This window comes from Betta splendens, chromosome 1 (genome assembly GCF_900634795.4).
Source record: "Betta splendens chromosome 1, fBetSpl5.4, whole genome shotgun sequence".
NCBI classification, from domain to species: domain Eukaryota; kingdom Metazoa; phylum Chordata; class Actinopteri; order Anabantiformes; family Osphronemidae; genus Betta; species Betta splendens.
Window position 1 is genome coordinate 8,372,264 of NC_040881.3, and position 21,987 is coordinate 8,394,250.

At 46.2% G+C, this 21,987-nt stretch overlaps 1 protein-coding gene across 2 annotated transcripts in view; it reads right to left on the bottom strand.

Annotated features, from left to right (window-relative positions):
• Positions 1-21,987, bottom strand: part of LOC114853178 (alpha-1,6-mannosylglycoprotein 6-beta-N-acetylglucosaminyltransferase B-like) — a 64,467-nt gene that overhangs the window by 26,743 nt on the left and 15,737 nt on the right. Inside the window, exons 3-7 of one of the 2 annotated variants that reach the window (XM_055509179.1) lie at positions 13,857-14,007; positions 8,005-8,114; positions 5,709-5,782; positions 5,419-5,598; positions 4,107-4,271 (exon numbers count right to left, since the gene is read on the bottom strand). In XM_055509179.1, coding sequence (XP_055365154.1) covers positions 4,107-4,271; positions 5,419-5,598; positions 5,709-5,782; positions 8,005-8,114; positions 13,857-14,007 — 680 coding nt within the window. Of the gene's footprint in view, positions 1-4,106; positions 4,272-5,418; positions 5,599-5,708; positions 5,786-8,004; positions 8,115-13,856; positions 14,008-21,987 lie in introns of both variants that reach the window. The other variant, XM_055509171.1, reaches the window with a different exon arrangement.

Consider the following 21,987-nt stretch of genomic DNA (forward strand, 5'->3'; position numbering starts at 1 on the left):
AAGCTCCTTGGAATTAAAGCTTTTGCATCATAAACTGGTTTAACGGTTTGAGGATTAAATTCATTCTGATTTCAGCCTCGTCCCAAAAAACCTTATGAAAATGTATGTACAGTATAATCATTTAACATGGATCAACATGCACATACGTATAGAGATCCATCACTTTGGACTTTGACTTATTTCACCATGTGTTCATACAGATAACAACATCAACGAAGCCACAGCATGTTCCGCGGGTGCGCGTCCACCTCGCCGCTCCGCAATTAGCGCAGCCCACGAGAAATGAGCAACACGTTGCTCTTCGCAGCGGATTAGACGCAGCCAATGTCCGAACGTCGCTCTGCCGAGTAATCCCGATTAACTAGCGGCGCCTTGGCTGGAGAACGGAGCTCGCAACTTTCCCCGCGCTGCATCCATAAGGAGCTTACGGCCAACTGTGTGGAGAAAGTTTTAATGGCGGCTGCTACGACAGTACTTTACTGGGTCAGTGGCCTAAAATGAGGTGTTATTATTGTGCATTTAGACAACAGTTAACACAGAAGCTGAGAGGCAGCGGAGCTCCAGTGGGACCTCCAGCCGCTGCAAAATCCTCTGATTTAATAAGCTTGCTCTATTAACTTCAACTTCATAAAAAAGATAAGTGAAATTTAATTATAGTTTGGGTGGCAGATGGCAGGAGGGAGAATTCATGGCACCAGTGCTTTCCACTCTGTTGGCTTTGTGTCGGCGGCAGTAGCCGCGCTGGTGAAACACTGGCGTCTCACCGACACGGAGACAGAAGGAGCCCAATCCTGGCAGCGGCGCTGCTGAAAAATATGAGGAATATCACAGCGGCCGCGGAGGATTGGATTCTACAAAGCTGGCATCCACACCCAAACGCAAAGCTAATAGGTAGAGAAGTAAGGGTGCTTCACAAAACCTGGCAACCAATAATGGAGACTGCCGACGAGGGATTTTAATCTCTGTTTAATAGACAGTATTTATCTCCATTTGCAAATGGTAATGCCCGTGTACGGTTACAGGAGCGGAGTGGAGTTTAATGAAACATATCAGGACAATGCAGGAAAGGAAACCTTTGTATCGCCGAGCAGGAATCAATAGCTGGGACGGGGGGGGGGCGACTGCTGTGGGTGGTTCACGAGGCGCTTTACTGAGCGCATCAGTAACACGCTCTCTCCGCCAACACGGTCTTGCGTGTTTGCTCGGGCGCTCGCCTGGAAATGAAGACGAACGAGAGGGAGGAGAGACACGGCGGAGAGTCAACAAAACTGAAGCGAGTGTGAGGCCGAAGCTGAAGTCCGGGGGCGCGGTCAGCTCGGCCTCGCTGACGCCATCAGCACCCGGCGCCGAAATTTGGACTCCTGTTTGTGTCCATTCATTCATTGCTTTACACATACATCAACAAACTCCGAGCATTTGTGTGTGTTGGTGGCGGCTGCCCGCTCGCTTCCAGCTCTGGGGGGTCTGTGGAGGATCTGTAGTTACTCCCCGCTGTAAACGTCCCCTGGGGATTAAACACCAAGGCCTGAGGTTTGATAAACACCGGTGGCTCCGGAATCCCTCGCTCTCCCTCGTCTCCAGCTGCTTCATCCTCCTAAGGGTCGTAGGTCGCAGGGATGGAGCCTCTCCCAGCTGTCGTCGGGCGACGGGTTGCCAGTTGTGACAACCGTTTTATAAGTAAAAGCAGGAGCTTAGGAGGCAGGTCCCACCGCGTATTCTTTGCTCCCTTCCAAAGCACACACTGCAACTTATGAATCAAGGTCCTTTCACAGCGTCTCGCCTCCTCTGAATATTATATAACTGGCGTGCGCCGTGGCAAGCGAAATCTCTAGACTTTCATATGCTGATGTTTTATGAGAGCGCGTCTGAGCAAAGTCCTTGGAGGAGCCCTTGGTGAGCTCATGTGACAGCGGAGGAGTAGAGGCGAGTGGCGCTTCACGTACGGGGTGGCTCTCGTCGCTAACAGGAATGCTAATGGCGCTCCCAGCATCTGTTAGCGGGGGCACCGGGACGCGACCCCGCTCGCTTATGCACCGCAGCCCCGGCGAAGGCTGCAGCTGTCTGATGGAAGGCCACGGGTGGCAGCACAAGCTGGCACTGCCAGCCATCACCGCTCTACCCTTAATTTCACCTTCCCCCTCACATGCCTCTGCAGACCACTGCCCTCCTCCTGGTTTCTCCTCACGTCTCCACTCCTTCCCTTGTTGTCACATTTCTCTAACTTGCTTTTCCTCCCGTTCCAACTCACTGTGACTTTTTTTTTTCCCACCGCCCGACTACAGGTTTCCTCCTCGCTTCACCTTCTACATCTTATTAGCAAACTGTCTGCACTTCATCAGTCAGAGGTCAATTAAGTCTCAGGAGGGTAGACAGGACAGGGCAGGAGTGTAATTTAAAGAGATCGGCGTATGCTCACAGACACAGTGACGGTGGATGCTCAACGCACACAAAGTAAGAACACACCCAGGTGTAATAATGGCCGAATGCTATGAGCCAGGCTTTTAATTGTATGTAAATAATCAACATCATACTTCACGGCACACGCTTTATGAATATGTGTTTGTCATATGTATTTCTCATTTCACCCACACACGAACATCGGCTGCTTGTCGTTAAAACCAAATCATCTTATTTCACTCTCCCCTCCTCACCCTTTATCCTCCCTTACACGCCTATCTGCTTCGCTAATTCATTCTTTCTCTGAATAAACATCATCCCGCTTACGACAAAGCAAAAGGCAAACAAGCAAAGACAACTAAATCAACAAAGCGCCAGCGGAATAGCAACGACCGCGCACTCGAGCAGAATGCTAAAGTTGCTACTGCAAGTGGGGATTTAGTCAACGGCAAAGGTTAGGCAAGTCCAGGGCTACAGTCAATACACATTTGTCAATGTTATTCCTGTGGTCAAAGGTAATTACACTCACACAATCGTCCCCTTTCATGAATAAAGTCTGGCAGAGTATGACAGATTTGACTATGAGCACACTGCGGCTGAATGTTTGATGGACGCGATGCCGCAACTGGATTTATAGCAATGATATCCAATTAGCAGTGAAGCACGTTCACACACACACGCGCGCATCTTTACTTCCGTTTGCAATTACTGTGATGAACAGGATCCGACAGTCAAGGCTAACTCCTACAAACCGCCGTGCACCTGCTGCTGAGATAGCGGCGGAGCATCGGGCAGCGGGCGCGGGTGTCCAAGGAGCAACGGAGCCAAGGCACAGGATTACAAATCCTCTCCGCGCGCCACAATAAAGTAGCACATCAGTCACGGTGACAGAGGCCATTTCCAACACTGCTAACTTATTTTAAAGAGGGTGTGTGTGTGTGTGGGGGGGGCTGAGAACATTTTGGAGAGAAGAAGAGCGTGTGCCCAATCTGCCTGCGCACATCTCGTTCATTGATCATTATTTTCCCAACGCAACATTGATGAGTCTGCCAGAAGCAAAGAAGAAAAGTAATAGGCAACGCTGAAATGTGCTATAAAATACCACATGCAGCTTTTCTTCAATCACATACTGCCTTTGTGACTTAATACCCCTCTAAATGACATCCTTATTATTCATTTAGTTTCTTTCTGAACCTCCTGCATCTCATAATAATCATTCATCATAGTCACTACTAATGTTCTTTCTCCCCTTCATTTCTTCTCTTTAACATATGACTGTTTAGCTTGGTTCCTTATTCTACTTCAAGCCCGTAGGAGGCGGGGCTCCGAGCAGGAAGTGGCCATAATTTACACGGTCTGTGTAAATCATTAACTCTACGATAGCACAGCAAATTCATATTTCACAGGACGCAGCTTTGATAGATAAAGATGCACCAATTACAGAAGACAGCACAAAGCATGACAACCTACCATTACTCTCCTACCAGCTTTTATTGCTCAAACTAAGTAGCTTTGAAGTTTCTTATTATCTGAGCCATTCATATATCACTGTGAGCACATACTTGTACTTGCTGTTTTCTGCCACCACATTACACTGTATTCTTGATGCCAACGTTATATCTGATGCTATTCATTGTTACCAGCTACTGTACTACAGACCTCAGGTGTGATATTCAGTCCCTCCATCCTCTGACATCCCCCCGTCCTACCTTCTTCTGGTCCCTCCATCGCTGCTCCAACTTGGCGTCTAGGCGGTTGGCAGCTGTCGCCCACTGCTGTGCGAGTCGCCGGATCCTGCGCTTCATGAAGCTGAGAGACTCCTTTCCCGACCCGACTTGGTCCAGCAGCACAGAGAGGTTGGTGCGGAAAGCAGCCTGTTGGACACGCGATGATGTCATGTAATGTGGATACCGACTTTGTAACGTGGAGAGGAGAAAAAACTAAACTTAGTGCTTAGTTGCAGCGTTGCTTTTAACCTAGACTTGTTTATCTTCCATTCGGCTCAGATGCTGTAAAATTGACTGCACCTGAAGCAACTAAATAAATATGTGAAAGAGGACTATGACATCTGCAGATGAGAGAACATCAGCTGATGCAACCTGTGCCTAAATGTCTCCTCCTCATATTTAATTGATGGTAAACCTCTATTTTCTGTAGGTTCGGAAAACACTTACGTGTGGATTTTCCAAAAGAATAAGCCATTTTGTGACATGATGCAACAATTGCCTCCTCTTGGTGTTTTAAAGAATCATTTCAAGATAAAAACTGTGTCTGACAAGAACCTTGCTCACCTTCTACTCTGAGGCGGGTTCTGCTAAATATCGATGCTTCACGGTTTTCTCGCTCTGAAAACAATCTTGGCTCAACTCTGCTTGTCTGCAATCATAATTCAGTAATTTAGGTCACAGGGTAAAGTGGAGACATCAGTCTTGGTTTACGCCGACATTCTGCTTAGCTTGGTGAAAACTGAGTGCGAAAAATTGAAACCACGCACAAACACACTGTGAAATACATTCACAGCACTTCAGGCATTTGCGATGCTTTGTGTGTGTGTGTGTGTGTGTGTGTGTGTGTGCAGTTTAGCAACAATGAGCACTGTCTTGGTTTTCTCCTAAAGGTTCAACAAAAGTCTCTCTAAATACCTCTAGGTTAATTCCTTGCTTGATAGACAGTTGTGTAAGCATTAGGAGGTGAACAATGCATGTGTGCATATTTATTGGTGGATAAAATGAGAGTTTTTACCTTCTCGGCAACCTTCAATTTAAGGTTGAGCAACAGAGGTTGGAGGATAATGTTGAGGGGGATCAGGCTGATCAGCTTAGAGGGCTGAATGACTCTATGACTAAAAGCCTGGATCCTAATTATTTGCAACATTTTGTTTGAGGCCACATATTTATACAGTGTGATGACTGTGTGCTGAGCAATTAAGACAAATTAGTTCTTAGGCCATTATTTGATTATTCCCTGAAATATCCAATAGAGTACTTCAATAAAAAAAAGTTGTTTCACTGCACCACCCACCTGCCTCTTGGGAGCCTTGGGCAGCTCGGCATGCTGGGTGGGAGGGCTGCTGTGGTTCCTCCAGGCCAGTGGGGGGCAGAACCACTCCACCTCGCTCAGGTAAATGAGGAAGGAACAGTCTGACCCATCAACCCCATAGAAGGCATAGCAAGGGTCCGACGTCCAGCGTGCTCGCATCCACTGCAAGGTTTCAACAGGGACAATGGCATTAACCCCTTAATCTTAATTACGTCAACACAATCTATGGATGACATCATGGATATTTATTACAAAGGGGCTAAAACACTTACGTCTACTTTCCCAGGGCACTCTGGGAAGCGAGGGTCCCTTGGTACATCACACTGGCTCGATGTCCCGTCTCTCACTGCTGAACAAACACAGAATATATCAAAGAGGTGGACGCCTGCAAGAAGGAGGGCCAATGAGCCTAAAAACCTACATAATCAATTCACATATGCCCCTTGTGAGTGAAATACAAACTGTGCTCCTCATTTACCCACAATTACTGCTGCGTCAGAGCGCTCCCCAGCTCAGCTCGCATAAATCGGCCGGCTTTAATGTGGATGTTTTCTCCAGTAAAGATAACGATTCGCAGCAATCAGCCGCTGTAGTAATATCTGTCAGCTCATTTAGCAGCATATGGAGGATGTCAAAGCCTCTTAAAAATGCAGGTTTTAATCAATTAACTGGCGCTAAACGGCGGCGGCCGCGAACCCGCGCGCGCCTCAGAACGCTATCGGCTCCTCGTCACTCACCTGTGGACGCTTTATGGCAATATTCGCTCTCGGCCATAACATTATCAACACCGTTTCCAGCGGGGGCCGTATGTGCTGTCGGCGCCCATAAATCAACAACCCCCCCTCCCGTTGCAACATGGCACTATATCTGCTGTGCTGCAGTGCACACTATTCACCGGGCCTGACAGCGCAGCCTCCCGCTGCTGCCGAGCGTCCCGGGGTCACGCCGGCGAGCTCGTCTGCTCACTTAGCCTGCACTCACTGCATTAATTGCTCCACTGACTTAGTTAACGGCCTCTCCGCTAGGATGCGAGCAACAGAAAAGCAGAGGCTAACAAAGAAAATGAAATCAGACTGTCCCTAATGCGGTCTCATTTCTTTTTGTTTCAAACCCCTCCCCCGCTTCTTTCTCTCTCTCTCCGGACCGACAAATTTGCCTCCTCTGTAGATTCCGTCTGTTTCCATTTGCCTAATGAAATGGAGACGTTCGTCCACACAAATCTTCCCCAGGGCTTCTCTCTATTGATAGAAAAAAAACAAAAAAACACCCACACTGCCTACAAGTATGATTACAATAGCAGCCACTCTAGCAGCAATTGGAAATGTGGTCAAGTAACTAGATAAAAACTTGACTCTCGTCCCTGCAAGACAGGAAGAACATAAACATAAAAGCCCGTCAGTGCTCCAGGGGAAAGGAATTCTAATCACATCCTCAGCCCCTCTGCCTGCTGTCATTTCCCTCTCGCGTATGCCTGACCACGAGCTAAATAAACCGCCGCTGAGCCGTTTGATAATAAAGTCTGGCGGCAGTGTTTCAATTCATCTGTGATTAGAGAAAGCGGCAGTGTTTTCTAAATCAGCGGCACGTGCCGCTGTCTCCGCGGATGCAGCGTGGAAAAACAAAAGTTAGATGTAATCCTCATTTATTCTTACGTAAGGAGTTGGGCAATTACCCCGAAGAGAGAAGAGGAGATAAGGGGAAGGAATGAAGGAACGGGGGCTATTATCTGTGCGTCTGAGTCCGGGAGTTCGCCGGCTCCATATTATTTTGGTTTTGATAAAGAATATGAGAAAACAAAACAACAGGAAACAATAGTGTCGGATGGAAGCAAAAAAAGACGAGATTTACAGAGAGGATCATGTTTCTTTCTATATTTATCCTCCTTTCAAACTCATTGTCCTAAAAAAAACGAAATGAATAAATAAAATCAATCTGCCATCTAACTCTACATTCGTCCTCAGAGCTGAAAACAAAACCAGCAACTGTCAAGTCTTAAGAGTAAATGTTCCTGATATTTTTAACTTCCACAAATTGCTCTGCTACAGTTTCTCAGTGTTGAATGTTTTTGAGGCAGCGTGTCAAACTGAAACTGTTGCCTGCGTATTTTGGCAGGTTGTCAGAAGTAATTTGTGACATTGGGAAAATTAACAGGACGTCCTCATTTGCACAAGCGCGTGGGTCGTTCTCTCACTCTGCATGCATGTCTGTTCCTCCTCTGTTCTATATGCGCTGCACATTATTGTACCTGAACAAAGCCCAATGTTGTGCAGTTCAGACATTAAAAGCTGCTGTGAGGTGACAGATATAGAGGTCCGATCTCATCGTATCAGTATATAGTTGGAATGACAATAAAATCCTGCTTGCTTTGACTAAAAAAATTAAAACTTGACTTCTGTCCCAACTCTCTAATATTCACATACAACTAGCAACTGATAGGTGACAACCCTACTTGCTACTAACAATGTTAAGCCTATTATCCGTCATGTTTGAGCACAGTCAGTAGCGTATGACGGAACCATTTGCCCTTAAGCACGTCAAAGAGCACACGCTAGGTTAATCACAGGATACCTCGTCCTTGCATCATGCTGGTCTGTAATATCTGCTCCACTCGGATGGCCATGTTGGAGACGTTCTGGGCTATGGCTTGGATTCTCTCCACCAGTCCGGCTGGCTGAAACCTACACAAACACACAAGCAGAGACACATAAGATAATGGGCATAACTGCCATAAGGAGATTGTGAAGAAGAATGGTGCTTAATGATGTAAATTGAGTGTTGTAGAGCCTGGATCATGCTCACAGTCACGTATAAACTTCCTAGTATTCAGAATTCCAGTTGCACCCATTCCTCCTCTGCCAGTCGTATTACCTCCTCCATCTGTATTCCTTGTCAATCCCTTCCCCGATTCACATTCTTCTTCCCTCACCTCAGTTGCTGGGTTAGTCTCTACTCTTCAGTTATTCTTCACTTTCACTATTCTCATTGTTATTACTTTAGTTCTGTTTCTCTCTATTCCTCCACTTTTTTACATCTCAACAGATGTAGACGTGTTAGTGGAAGATGCAAATTGCTAGACACTTGATTGGAGCGTGAAATAGAAAAGGACCTGTGCTGTTAATACCACTTCCTCTGCAGGATGAGAGACTTCCCATTCACACAAGGACAAAGCGTGCGTTCGTTGTAGGCCTGCTTACTTCCACGGCATCAGGCAGCATGACTTCACATGATGCAACGTTAACAGTGCAGCACACATAAATATACTGCTGCGCCCATTATGTCCGTTTAAATGAAACTGATTTCAATGTGCAGTGTGTGTGAGTTTTCCAGCTTCTGCATGTAATTCTAACCTCAATTAATAACCTAAAATATAGAATAATATAAGCCACCACCAAAGACTATGTTCAGCATTGCAAGCACAGCTCATCCAAGTAAATGCCAAAAGCTGCAGCATAAAAAGAAACAAAAACAATAATAGGGCCGAGAAAATGCGCAAGTAAAACACATTTGTACTTTCATGAAGTGTAAACAAAACTGTAGGCAGCCATCAAAGTCACAGGCAGTCTCCATGCTCCATTATCAGCTTTGTATGCGTCGCTAAGTGTGTTTATTTGCACTTTAATACGTACAGTAGAAGTAAGTGATTCAAGCACTATTACTGTCGGAAAAATCGAGAAGAATAAAATGTGAAATTATAATGTTGTGTGGTATTTATGTGGAAAATATATGTGAACAGTTTGGAGTGAAAAAACCCAAACTTTCACAAAATAATCTTGCAGAGAGTGGATGATGTTTCCGAGTTTGCCTGAGCAAACGCTGTCACAAACACTGTCCATGGTGCTGAAAGTAGGGCTGCTGAAGGCATTACCAGCATTCACATCAGGACGCAAAGACAGCACTGACAGGTATGACTACAATACAATAGGTGGGACTTCCTTTACCTGCTACACACTACCGTGTGCAAGCACCAGGTCCTCATGGCTCAATAATAACGATGCGACTTAGCTGTTTAATCCTCTGTTTTTACTTATAAGGCTGGCCATATGTTGTCTACCTATTTACTACAACAAGCACTGATGTTGTATGCAGATAAAAAGATGATTGCTTCTTTGTATTCACCCCACTACAGTCCTGGTACCACAGTGTATATTCATTTTCCTCACATATCTGGGTCTCAGGGACAGTACACGTATTCCACATGTCCTCTCTCGAGCTACAGTATGTCACCTAGTTATTCCTGAAGGGTGTTTCCATATATTTCTGGGCCAGGTGATGTACTGTACTGTACGTAATCAGTGTGCTCTAGCTTGCAGTGTATTCTAAACCCAGTTATACAATCACAGAAATGCATTCAGAAGACTGAATACATAAATAAACCAGAACTCATTTCCATTCCTTTATTCCATATAATTGTGAGCTGTGGTGTTAGAAACAGTCACTGGCTCTTGTATCTCCCTCTCTTGGTCATTACACAAGGAGGGTTTGGTTTGCAGCAAAAGGTTTGAACTGGAAAATTTACCAACTAGTAAACTATGAGCATGGCCTTCAAGCGAAGACAACAACAAACCCTCTTACAGACGCGGCCTCTAGCCACATCACAAAACCTTTACTGCTTGTGCTGCAATACATCATCAAGCGCTGGATCCCTTGATACTTCAACCTCGTTACTTCCGGCAGTGCCTCATAATGTGGGCTGTACTGTAGCTTTTCAAGACTATTCTATATATGCGTCACAGTCGTTTTGCAGGAGTGGAACCTGTTTTTTGGTTATCGTTAGTGTTTCATGGAACCTCCTGTAACAGACACCAAAGGGTAAAAAAAATCCCCACTGAGTAAATAAACCATTTCAAACAGCCTTGAAATAAACTTATCTCAATAAGAACACATGCCAGAGCTAATTAGAATTTCAGTGCTCCATTTGCACAAGTGAGAAAAATACAGCATGCATATTAGTGGAAGTTATTGCATCATTTTAAATTATAATGAGCATTATATGAAACAAAATGATATTAAACAACATCCCTATTATTACAGTTTCGCTGTAGAGAGATAGAGCTAATATGGTTCCTATTCAATAAAAGATGCAACATATTTCGCCTGAAGGACTAAACCTTTGCTTCATAATGTAGGTAACCCTGTTACAATGAAGTCTCCTTGGGGCCAACTTGACTGTGACCATGCAAGTTGGCCTCTATGATACTTGATGTTCTTATCGCGCTTGTAATGTCTGCCTCATCCCTGGAGACAAACCCGCAGAGACAGAGCCACAGAAAAGGGAGACCAAGGCAGAGGAGTGGATGGGAGGCAGCAGACAGGAAACCGCACAACGAGATCAAAGGCTGACAGAAATATACAGTGCAACGGAGGATTTGAGGAAAAGCTGAAATAAATGTTGGGAAAGAATAAAGTGACCAAAAGTCCTGGGAGCACTTTTCTGTTAACAAAGAGAGGGGAAAAAATGAAAAGATCCCCCGCGACTTTCTATGGAAACCAACAAGACAGCGCCACTAAAACATTCAACAATGGTAATGATCAAAGAATAAAGCGATGTGCATATTTGATGCCTGTTACTTGCAACAGAGACTCGTCTCTTTTGATGAATGTGGACCGCTGGCTGCTTTACAAATGTGGCAAACGATACAGAAGAGAGGAAGGAGCCGGGAGAAGACAAAACGAGAGGAAAGTAGAAGGCGAGACAAAACGAGAGGAGGCACTGACAGACGCCGAGCGAGAGGCGGAGAGGAAAAAAACACAGAGGTAATCAATGATAACTAGAAAGAGAGCGTTTCTAAGGATACAAATAAATGCTACTGTTCCTCTAATGAGCCCAACCTTTAAAGGACCAGGGACTCGTGAGACAAGACGTCTGTGTTTGTTTAGCTGACGTCCGTCATGCTGCGCCGCACACACAGTCCCTCACACTGTTTCCACGCACGGCGCTGTGCAATGTGAAGCCAGAGCATTATATTTGAGGTGCTGTATTTATTTCTCTGCTGGTTTTCTGCATAGACTTAAAAAGAATAACGAAAAATGAATAAAATACATAAAAAACAGGATTTATGTGCAGTCTGCTGACTGACTGGAGGAAGCTAGTGTTGACTGGAGGGCTGTGGAAAGAAGCCCCCCTGGGATAAGGCTAGTCGCTGACAGAGCTTAGATGGGAGCTTAAAGGAGGAGAAATAGGTAGAGCTGAGCTGGAGTAGTGATCTTTATAGAGCATATGCCTAAGGGAAGACTTACCAATCTCTCCTCTCATCCGCCGCACAGTAAAGCAAAGTGAGTCAACTCTGCATCCTTTTCCTCTCCTTAATCTCTCCCTCCCTCGTTTTCTCAGGCTCCTCGCAGTCCCCACCCCTCCCTCCCTCCCTCCGCTCGTTATTTTTCCTCCATTTTCCTTTCTAACAAGTTGCTGCCCCTTGGGTGAAGCGTCGGCTGGAGCCTCAGAGATCAAGTCCCATTCGCTGCTACCCAGGAGTGTGTCATCGCCGATGAAGCCTGCTTAGAGATGAGACTCCCACCCAGTATCTATGTGTTTCTCAGTGGATCACTGGCCTGAATTTGGATTTTTTTTTTTTGTTCCCATTTTCTCCTCTCCCTCTGGCAAACACACACACATTACCTTGTCAGTCCAACCGGTCCACCTCTCTCGATTTGTGCATGTGCGTGAACGCCAATAAAGGAAGAACAGCATGAAAAAGAATAGAGTGAAATGAAAAACAGGAAGGACAGACAGAGCAAAGTCAAAGTCAAAAAATACATAGATAGAGTCAAAAGGGGAAAGGAAATAAAGAATGGAAGAAAGACACAGGTAAACATGCAAGAACACACACACACATCCACAAGATGCACAAATAATCATTTATACAATTATTTTAATATCCCTTAAGTATATTTAAACTTAATATATCATTAGAGACTGATTGCTATTTTAATTAGGAGTGAAACATACAGGAAACGGACCAAATGATCAAACATTTATTGCAATCTTGCTTACAAATGTGGGTGACTGGTCTCACGCCAGTTGTGTGTACTGCGGCATCAAGCCAAGCTGAAAGGACTGCTGCTGGGGATTAAGTCTGGCTCACTGCAGCGGTGGCTCAGTGTTTCCTTCCCTCTGTGCCACCACACAGCCCCCAAACAAACCCAGTGCTATTTCAGTCACCGAACTACGTTTCCTCCGCGAGACAGCGAACCACGCAGCGATGTTCACCACATGGAAAACATCTGCAATGGAGCAATGGAGCACTGTATGAGATCACCAGCAGCAGCATCCGCAGAACGGCAGGAAGTTCTGCAGATGCTGCTCTTTCTCTCTACAGTATGACCAGACTCAGCTTAGAGACGTGCTCACAAGGCCTGACATTTGCAGGAACCTTAGGATGGAGCTGCTACTCCTTCACAGTGCAGGGAGCCTGTTCAGGACGGACGCGGGACACACTGGGGACATTCCGGACGTCAGCTGGCCTTTTGAGTGTGAGGGGACTGGCCGGGAGAAGCTGGAAAACGCGGCTGGAGAGGGGGAGCTCGGGTCCGCGTTGCCAACGCAACAGATGAAAGAAGTTGTAGGGATTTAACTTGTGCTGTGACGACACTGCACAGACTCCCAGGAGATTTATTCAAGGGACTGAATTAACAAAAACAGAGTATAGGAAAAAAACACGTTTACAAAATCCCCCAAATTTACCTAGGATCATTTGAGAAGGTTCAAGGAAGCCAGGGGTAGCTGTCAGCGTGTGTCACGTCATTCCTGCTGCCGAGTTTGGTCACAGTGTTTAAACATGAAGAAAGTCGGAATAAAAAGAACATTTCCCAGAGAAGACAGTCGGGCTGTTTTGGTGTTTGCAGGCCAGAGTAAGAAAAGAGCAGGAGCAGCGAGGTCATAGCAAGTCCTTCCTGTTTGCGGCTGAGATTTGGAGGCAATAGGCAGCAATGTTTGCAGCGTGAGGAAAAGAATAACAGTTTAAATTAAAGTGACACACAGTAACGAGAGGAGAACTGTTACAAGACTGACTATAACAGCTCTACGTTCTCTGAAACGCTTGGTTTGAGTTTAAAAAAGCAAAGCAGAGGAGAAGCACGAGCTGCACAGATGCGATACAAGAATCTGAAATGAATGTCATACGTAAGGTTGATGCCGACAATGAGCATAACCAAATCATGTCAATGTCAAGAAGACATTTATTTAAACCCTTATACATGTATGTGAACTGTACTACGACTTCATGAGCAGATGTGTTGAGGCCACGCTTAGTTGTGGAGCTGAGCTTCATGACGTGATGTGTAATGCAAATGCAAAGGTCCAAGTTTGGATAAAGGAAGTATGCGCTCATGGATGCAGTCAGTTGCTGCGTTAGCATTAGCGCTTCCACATATTGACATTTGCATGACAGGTAATGAGCACAAGGGAAAAAAAGGCCAAATACCTGTTGATGGCCGAGCTGAGCTCATCCAGACGCCGCGCCTCTGTGGTGGAGGTGTTGTCGAGTTTGGACAGGCTGTCCATCCGCTTCAGAATCACCTCCAGCATGTCACTGATCTTCCTCAGCACGCCGCGTGACTCCATGCCCCCCAGCACTGAGCGGAGAACACACAGAACAAGACAGAGGCCAGCCATTAAAACACAGTGGGGGACGTACTGTAATGAAGTTGCAGAACAGTATGAGCATTGATTGCAAAGCCTGCAGCCCCGCTCCTCTTGGCGCTCTTCAATGTGTTTTGTTCCAGTAAGACCAGCGCTACCCACTGGTAACCACAGTACATGTGATCTGGCTCCTCTACTTGTGCCTGTGTCTTAAAGGCCTACAACCAACAGTGGGATTACCTCAGTCTTTAACCTGAGCGCTGACTTCCTGCCAACTACAGGGCTTCCATCCTGGCATCTTCATAAAATTGGGTTTTGATCCGGGCAGACGCTGAGACTGATGTCTGAATAGGGTCTGACCTTTATATGTGTTGATACGCTTCCAACAACAGCGGCTTACGGAGCGCCACACGCGTAATTATCCCTCGGCGCTCCGTCTCTCTTCTCCCTCCATGCCCGTGTGATGGCCAATTTATTTCTTCCAGCGAACACAGAGGAGCGAGCAGAAAGGCTGTGTACATAGCAGTGTGTGTGTGTGTGTGTGTGTGTGTGTGTGTGTGTGTGTGTGTGTGTGTGTGTGTGTGTGTGTGTGTGTGCAGTTACTTGTGTTAAACCCCACATTTCTGATGGGGAGCCTGTCGCTCTTTACACACACACACACACACACACACACACACACACACACACACACACACACACACACACACACACACACACACACACACACACACACACACACACACACACACACACAGGCTGCAGCGTCGGTGAGTGAGAGCGGTACAATATACTCTGACTGCATAAAGGCTGCTCAGACCTCATTAGGATAATTACAGCGACTCTGTCAGGGTCAGAGAGTCTGTGAATCAGTCATAATGGTGCAGAGGGAGGAAGGTGACTGGAAGGTTGAGACTCATCTCAAATTATTTCTTTGCAGAATTAATCTTTCATCTAAAGCACAGTGGACGTGTAGCTCACACAGAAAATGGCCACTTCCTACGATTGTTTTCTAATCAACAAAAGGTCCCAGAAGACAGATGCCCTCACTACACGCTTTTTACTTATTTAATTAGATCAAACTCATTTATCTACTATGAACCATTAAAACCTGGGCTCCATTTAGGAGACTGAATGTGGGTATTTGATGATCAGGAACCGTTTCCACTTGATGATAATTAAAAGTAAGCACAACATTTCCTTTATTCCCACTCGAACTAGCACATTTCAGGTTTATAATTAAACACACAACTATTTTGTCTGTTTATTCCATGGAAAGAAATTAATTGCAAAAAAAAAGACACGATGATTTCGCGGGCAGATATTATTGTGTGTGCTGGAATTTACATGCTCATGGAAATAATACATGATCAACAGGTTTCTAATTATTGATGCTAATCCAACAAGGAGGCAAACACAAATCAAACAGTTGGCAGAAAACGTGTAATACAGCATAGTTATCAAAAATGACTGCTGGCAGATGGTAAACAAGACAATTAATGTGTTTATTAAAAAGTGCAGTTTTAATTACTGGATAATCTGCTTTGGTAATGAAAAACTAATTCCAGAGTCTACGCTGTAGACGTATTTAAAGCGGAGTGCAATTAAAACTAAGGTACACAGCACAATCCAAACACTGTCACACACTCTGACGCAGAATAAAGAGAGTCAGGGGAAATCTGCCGGCTTCACCCCGATGCCCGCGTTAAATCTTCAGTAACCACGCGAGACGGCAAACGGCCTAATAGGACACAGCCGGGGACACGTGGGACACGGAGGTCAGAGTGTTTCCCCCTGGTCTCCCATCACAGCGCCGCAAACACCTGGATTACACCGTGCAAGCGCTCCGTCAAGCCCCGCGTCTGCCGCCTGACAGGCAATTACAGCCAACGGGCTCCGACGCCCGAACCGCGGCGCAAGGTCGTTGTCTGCCTCCGTCTCTCCCAGACGCATGTGGAAACCCGGGTCCGCCGAGTTATCGCCGCGGCGACAGGCGTGTTCGCCCGAGACTGACAGCGCGGCGTCCGTCGCCTGTGATGGATGGCGGTGTCTGGCTGCACCGGTGGGTCACTGCGGTGACATCTTTGTTACTGGCTGATAATGGATATCAGGGGTCGAACTGATTGAACGAAGGGCCCAGAGGAGGAGCACGCTAAGTCGTGATAAACACTGCGCGAATGAGGGTTAACATCAAACCCACGCATCGCGCAGTCTGATACTGTACAGTGATTCTGCTTTTAATTATAACCTCTGCGCTTAATAACGGAGGATACAACGAGGAGAATGAGCAGCGAAGCAATAAACGGCTGTGATGTTCACCTGTGAAAGAAACAAATGGGGGACGATTCAACAAAGCTTAAAGGTAAAAATGAGACAAGACGTTAATGAGCAGATCTTACACATATTCCCAGGGTCCAATGTATCAAATGTAATTTCAGGTCGGGACTTGTTCTGTTGTGAGTCTTTGTTTCTTGACACATCTGTGTGTGTCACCCGCTGATGGCAAATGGCCATTTACTGTAACACACAAAAATAAGTCTGCCTTTGAACACAGGACGCTGTGTTATCTTGATGAAAGACCCACTGGGACATTTGCAGAGGAGGCGAAATACAACTTAAAACACAGCTGCAGGTATTTAAAACTCCCTCATACTTTAATACGAAGTGACTAAAAGTCAGAGGACAAACAGCAGCTCTGCTGTATTGCTGTGGACGGGTTGGCGCGTTCCCCCTAATGGAGCCGCCGAGGTTTGAAGCTCATTCTAGTCGGCTCATCGCTGGTCACATAATAACTCACATTCACTGCAGACGCTGACTCATCCTTTGAGCGATAGGTTGTCGTTCTGATTGCTCAGTACAATAAAAGCCCTGATGCCGTAAAAAAAAATATATTATGTGGGTAAAGCTCAGCTTTATGAGAATGGAAAAAAAAAATCCTTGGCAATCGCTGCACATTTTTGTGGCGGCACAATAGCTTCTAAACAAATTTCACGGTTCCTAAAGCGAGAGAATTTACTGAACTCCCCGAAAAGCCAAATGACTTTCACATCCAATTTTAGCACTAAAACATAAAAATTACACTGCCACTAAATCTCTGACCTGCAGCAGCAATTGATATTTAAGTGGGGTGATAGAGAACGTCCAAGAATTTAGGTCTTTAGGTCGTTAGTTGAAAAACCATAACTAAAACTGGACCCAGAGACCATAAATAATACATCGGTCTACATAAGTGCAAATAACTGAGGAAAAAAGGCCATAATTCAAGGCTGTCCAGTTCAGGGATCCAAGTTGGTTTCCCATTAAGGTTAATGGGTCCACGGCGCTGGAATGTCCTCTCTGTCAGCTAACGGAGCGCTGTGCTAATCAACAACACAAGCCTCCTAAATGCTCCCTTGTTCTTTTGTTACTTCCCACTGTGCGCTGTGACTCACTGACACAGCGTGTGCTCAGAGCCAGCTCATGTTGGGGCATCTTATTACGGCGATGGCGCTTCAAAGGCCTGCTACAACGGCGCGTTTGCCAAGTTTTAGCAAGCGTCAAGCCAAACACACCATGCAACGGGCTAATGGGAAGCGCAGTGTTGTGGCAAATTAACGAGATGCCAACAATTTATTAATTAAATGGTCCATCTGGAAGAGGAGGAAGCCTCCCTCAGATCTAATATGCCACAGTGGCACCTTTGATCCCATGGAAATGACAAGAACTGGTAGAAACGTGTGAAGTGACACTAACTCTAAAGTCTATTTACTGGGTATAGATGGCTGGAAGCTAGCGACCGTGCTCGAAGGAGTAGCTCCTTCCAGATCAAAGTCATGCCGGGCCCGGAGTCACGAGTGCGGGGCGGCGCCGTCTGAGCGACTACCTGTTTGTGTTTGTGCGAGATAAATGGGAACTTAAAATTCAGCGGGACTCAAAGCGCTGAACCGACGGGGGCCGAGCTGCCTGCATCGCATTTCACGCCGCGTTTGGCCTCCTCCGCTGGCTTTGCGTCCCGGCTCCTCGCGCTTCTCCTGAGGACTGACGGCACCGAATATTTGCTGGTGTCTTTAAACGCTCATGTTGGGTGTGTTGCCTCAGTTATTAGCGCGAGAGTGTTGACAGATTGAACAATAGTCATGTGACCGGCAATTAAATTCACCAAAGAGCTTCACTCAGAACCTGAATATTACAGCTAATTCACTGTATGTGTGGATGTGCGGATGCTTGTAGGGTCCGACTGTTTGCATGGTGGAATAAGCCTCGGTTCTGCTTCGTGTGTGACTGAACCCAGAGGCAGACGCAGCTGGACCACTTGGACTGAACAGAATCATTTACGCGATCAAGAGCAGCCCGTCTGTGCTGAGCAGGTTAAATCTGGGTCAGCGAAGCCCAGGAGTACAACAATTAGTATTGACATTCTGAAACGGCTGCAAAACTGTTGAAACCACGTTTTGATACGTATGAAAGCTGATGCAGAAAAAAAAGGAACCAAGTGAAGAGTGAGTGTTCACCTGCAGCAGAGTTATGGCACTTTGAAAACGTTTTCCTGTCTCCACATCTCGAGCGCGATCGAGCGCTGCCTTTGAAAATGAAACTGTCTCCGAGCAAACGCTCTATCAATTGATATGTGGCGTGTTTGCGAGACGGCTGTGAACTATAATCCTTCCACAATCATTTGTGTGTGTGTGTGTGTGTACGTACGTACATGACATGTAGGTGAAATGGGGAGTGCGATTGTGTCTCTCTCACACACACACACACACACACACACACACACACACATACACACACACACACACACACACACACACACACACACACACACACACACACACAGAGCAGGAGGCTGTTTTGATTAGGGGGAGTTTGCATATTCATGAGAGGAGAACCCATTTGTGGCTTGATGAATGCTGACAGAGGGGCCTGCTGGAGTTGACACAGCTAAATTAACTGGAGACCGGTGTCATTTTGTCACCAGGAGCAGACGCACATGCGCACAAACGCACACTGGCCTGAACTACTTGAGCACTGAGGTGTTAGGAGTGAGACTGGTGACGTCGCATGATGCACAGACTCGCTTGCTTCTGTTAATTCATTGAGGTGAGTGTAGTTTAAATGCAGGAAATCCAGATGTGACTCTAAAAAAAATGCAGCTGCCTCTTCAGATAATCCTGGGTGCTGTCATAGCTGTTGTTTCCCGCGCCTCAGTGTCGGATCCAGGATGTGTCTACGGATGACATCATCCCCGTAACTTGCAGCGGCTGCTTGAGTTAAAAGGAGGCTGAATAAAAATAAATAAATAAAAGACGCCGGATAATACACCCACATTAATATTAATACACACATGATGCATAATCCATCTTCCCACTTGTCCTTTTAATCTCACCCTCATCATCATCTTCATCCTGTTCTATTCTTATTCCTTCACTTAACTCTTCATGCTCCCCCTCACTTCCCACTTCTCCTCCCGCGCAGTAAATGAAACGACACAATAGCCAGTAAACCTCCTCTCTCATCCCCCAGCAGGCTGGGAGATGCTAGCACTGGAGATGATAGCACTGGAGCTGTAGCACTGGAGCTGTAGCACTGCACGTAAGTCTCCTCTGACTGTCATGGCAATGGACCTACGCTGGTCATTAGCCGATATGTGGCGGGAGCAGTGAAGAAAGTGAAGTTTCCCCCCTAGAAATCAAACAAACAGGAGAAATACCAATAAGCTAAAGGACAGTCTCATAAGACGTGAGCCCAGAGTGATGGAATGATCCATTGGATATTTTGTACCACGCAGAACTGAAGAGAGTAAAATAGACCCAGCTGCTGATGGGGGGGGGGGGGGGGGGGGGGGGCTCCATCTTAATTTTCCTCCTTGGGTGAGCTTTTGAAATATTTATAATTCACTTGGTTTTGACATTTTCTCACCATTCACCCAGCGATGTCAAGGCAAATTGGATTTCACGACGAGAGACGGGAGAGATGAGAGGATATTAAAAGGCACAAAGGAGAGGAGACGGCTACAATGCCTAATTCTGCTGACAGTTTCTGTCACGTCTTCTTTGAGTGCGTCTCTGTTTCACAGTGATTGAGGAGCGGATGGAGACAGACTCGGGCTGTAATCTAGCTCCGCGTCTCAGCAGGTCGGCCTCACCGTTCCTTCCACAAAGCCCATGTGAAGAAGCCCCGCTTTCACTTCGTCACTGTCCACGCTGACAAGATGCTGCTTTTCACTTTCTTTGTCCCGTCGCTGCTTCTCTATGTACAGTATATGTCATTATTCCACTGTTTCGGTCTCTGCCATCTTGGCTTATCATCATTTATCACTATCACACGCACACACAGACACACACACATACAGTATGTAGCATCAAAGGCTGACAAGCACCATGTTTCTGATTCAATAAGAGACACATGAAATAAGCAAACACACTTCTTAATACACAAAACAATGCACGTCAAAGCAGCAGTCGGTTTTCTATTACTGTAAACGAGTGATGCAGTGTGTGTGTGTGTGTCTGTGTGTGTGTCTGGTGACATTCATCAGCCACGACCTCGCTGCCTGCTGCAAACACACACCACATCAGAGCACCCGCCCGCGCGCAGACGCGTCTGACAGACACAAGTCGCGGCCCTCATTACCATTTCCACCAGCCGCCGCCGTCTCTCAGAAAGCTTTTCTCTGTTGACTTTCACTACTCGGGCAGGTCTGCGTCGCTCAGAGCAGACAGAGACACAGCTGCAGGGGCCGCTTTCACCGCAGCCACGTCCATGCGCGTTAGTGTGACAGAGCGGCGTGTTGCGCTTTGGCAGACGTGGGGAGTTTGAAGTGTGTGTGTGTGTGTGTGTGTGTGTGTGTGTCTGCTGGGTATAAGTACACAATAACATTTGTGACATGACCTTTCCACTAGTCTGACTGAGTAAGCGTGACTGGCTGCAGTGATTCACAACAAGCAGAGCCTGGACAACAAAGACCAAAGTGATTTCTGTGATGCTGGTGGTTGTCATCATCATCATCATCATCATCATCATCATCATCATCATCATCTCGTCTCATATGAATATTCCAGACGGAGACTTTACTTCCCTGTGGTATTGCAGACTGCCTTTAGAAGGATTCATGTATAAACCATGTGTACAGTATGTGTGTAGTGTCATGATTCATGTTACGTGTCACATCCTGTTTTATTTTGTTAACTTCCTGTCACGCTCCGGTTCTCATCATCCACACCTGTTGCTAATTAGTAATCAGCACCTGTACTTAACCTCCACCTCTCACCCACACCAGTCGCCAGATTGTTAGTTCATGTACTCTTTCCAGCATTCTATCGTAGCCATTCGTGTTTTGACCGTGACCGCCTCGACCATTGATTCTTGCCTGAACCCTGTTGATCCCGCAACCTGTGAAAGACCTGTGCCTGATAATCTGACCGTGAGTTTTTGCCTGATCCTTGTCTGTACTGTCGCCAAGTCTGCTCGTGTACCGAACCCTGCCTGGACCCTGATTCTGAGATTGCCTGCTCCTTTGTGTATTGTCTGCTGGAACGAACTGTGTATGACCTGGACCGCCTGACTCTGAATCACCGAATAAACCTGCACTTAATCACACCTGTGTTTCTGCGCCGTGCATGTGGGTCCGACACCTGCCCAAGCCTGACATGTAGATACTGGAGGCGTTGCTTGCCAAGATTATGGCACCAGCTCTCATTTCTGTGAATCTCTACCCATAAAAAATACTAAACGGCGAGAGAGAAGGAAGCGTGATCCTAAAAGTGACACTGGCACAGGAGCAAAATGAAAAGAAAGGATGTTACTGAATATCTATAAGTCAGACTTCAGAGATTTTTCTGATTTTTTGCAGGATCGTCATTTTGACTGGAGAACTTCACTTTCATCTATGCTGCAGGCGTCTTCACCCACCACCATCAGTTCATGCTGATGCTGCATCAGCATCACTACACAAGGCAGGAGGAAACCAGGTCCCCCATTATTTCTCTATTTGACCA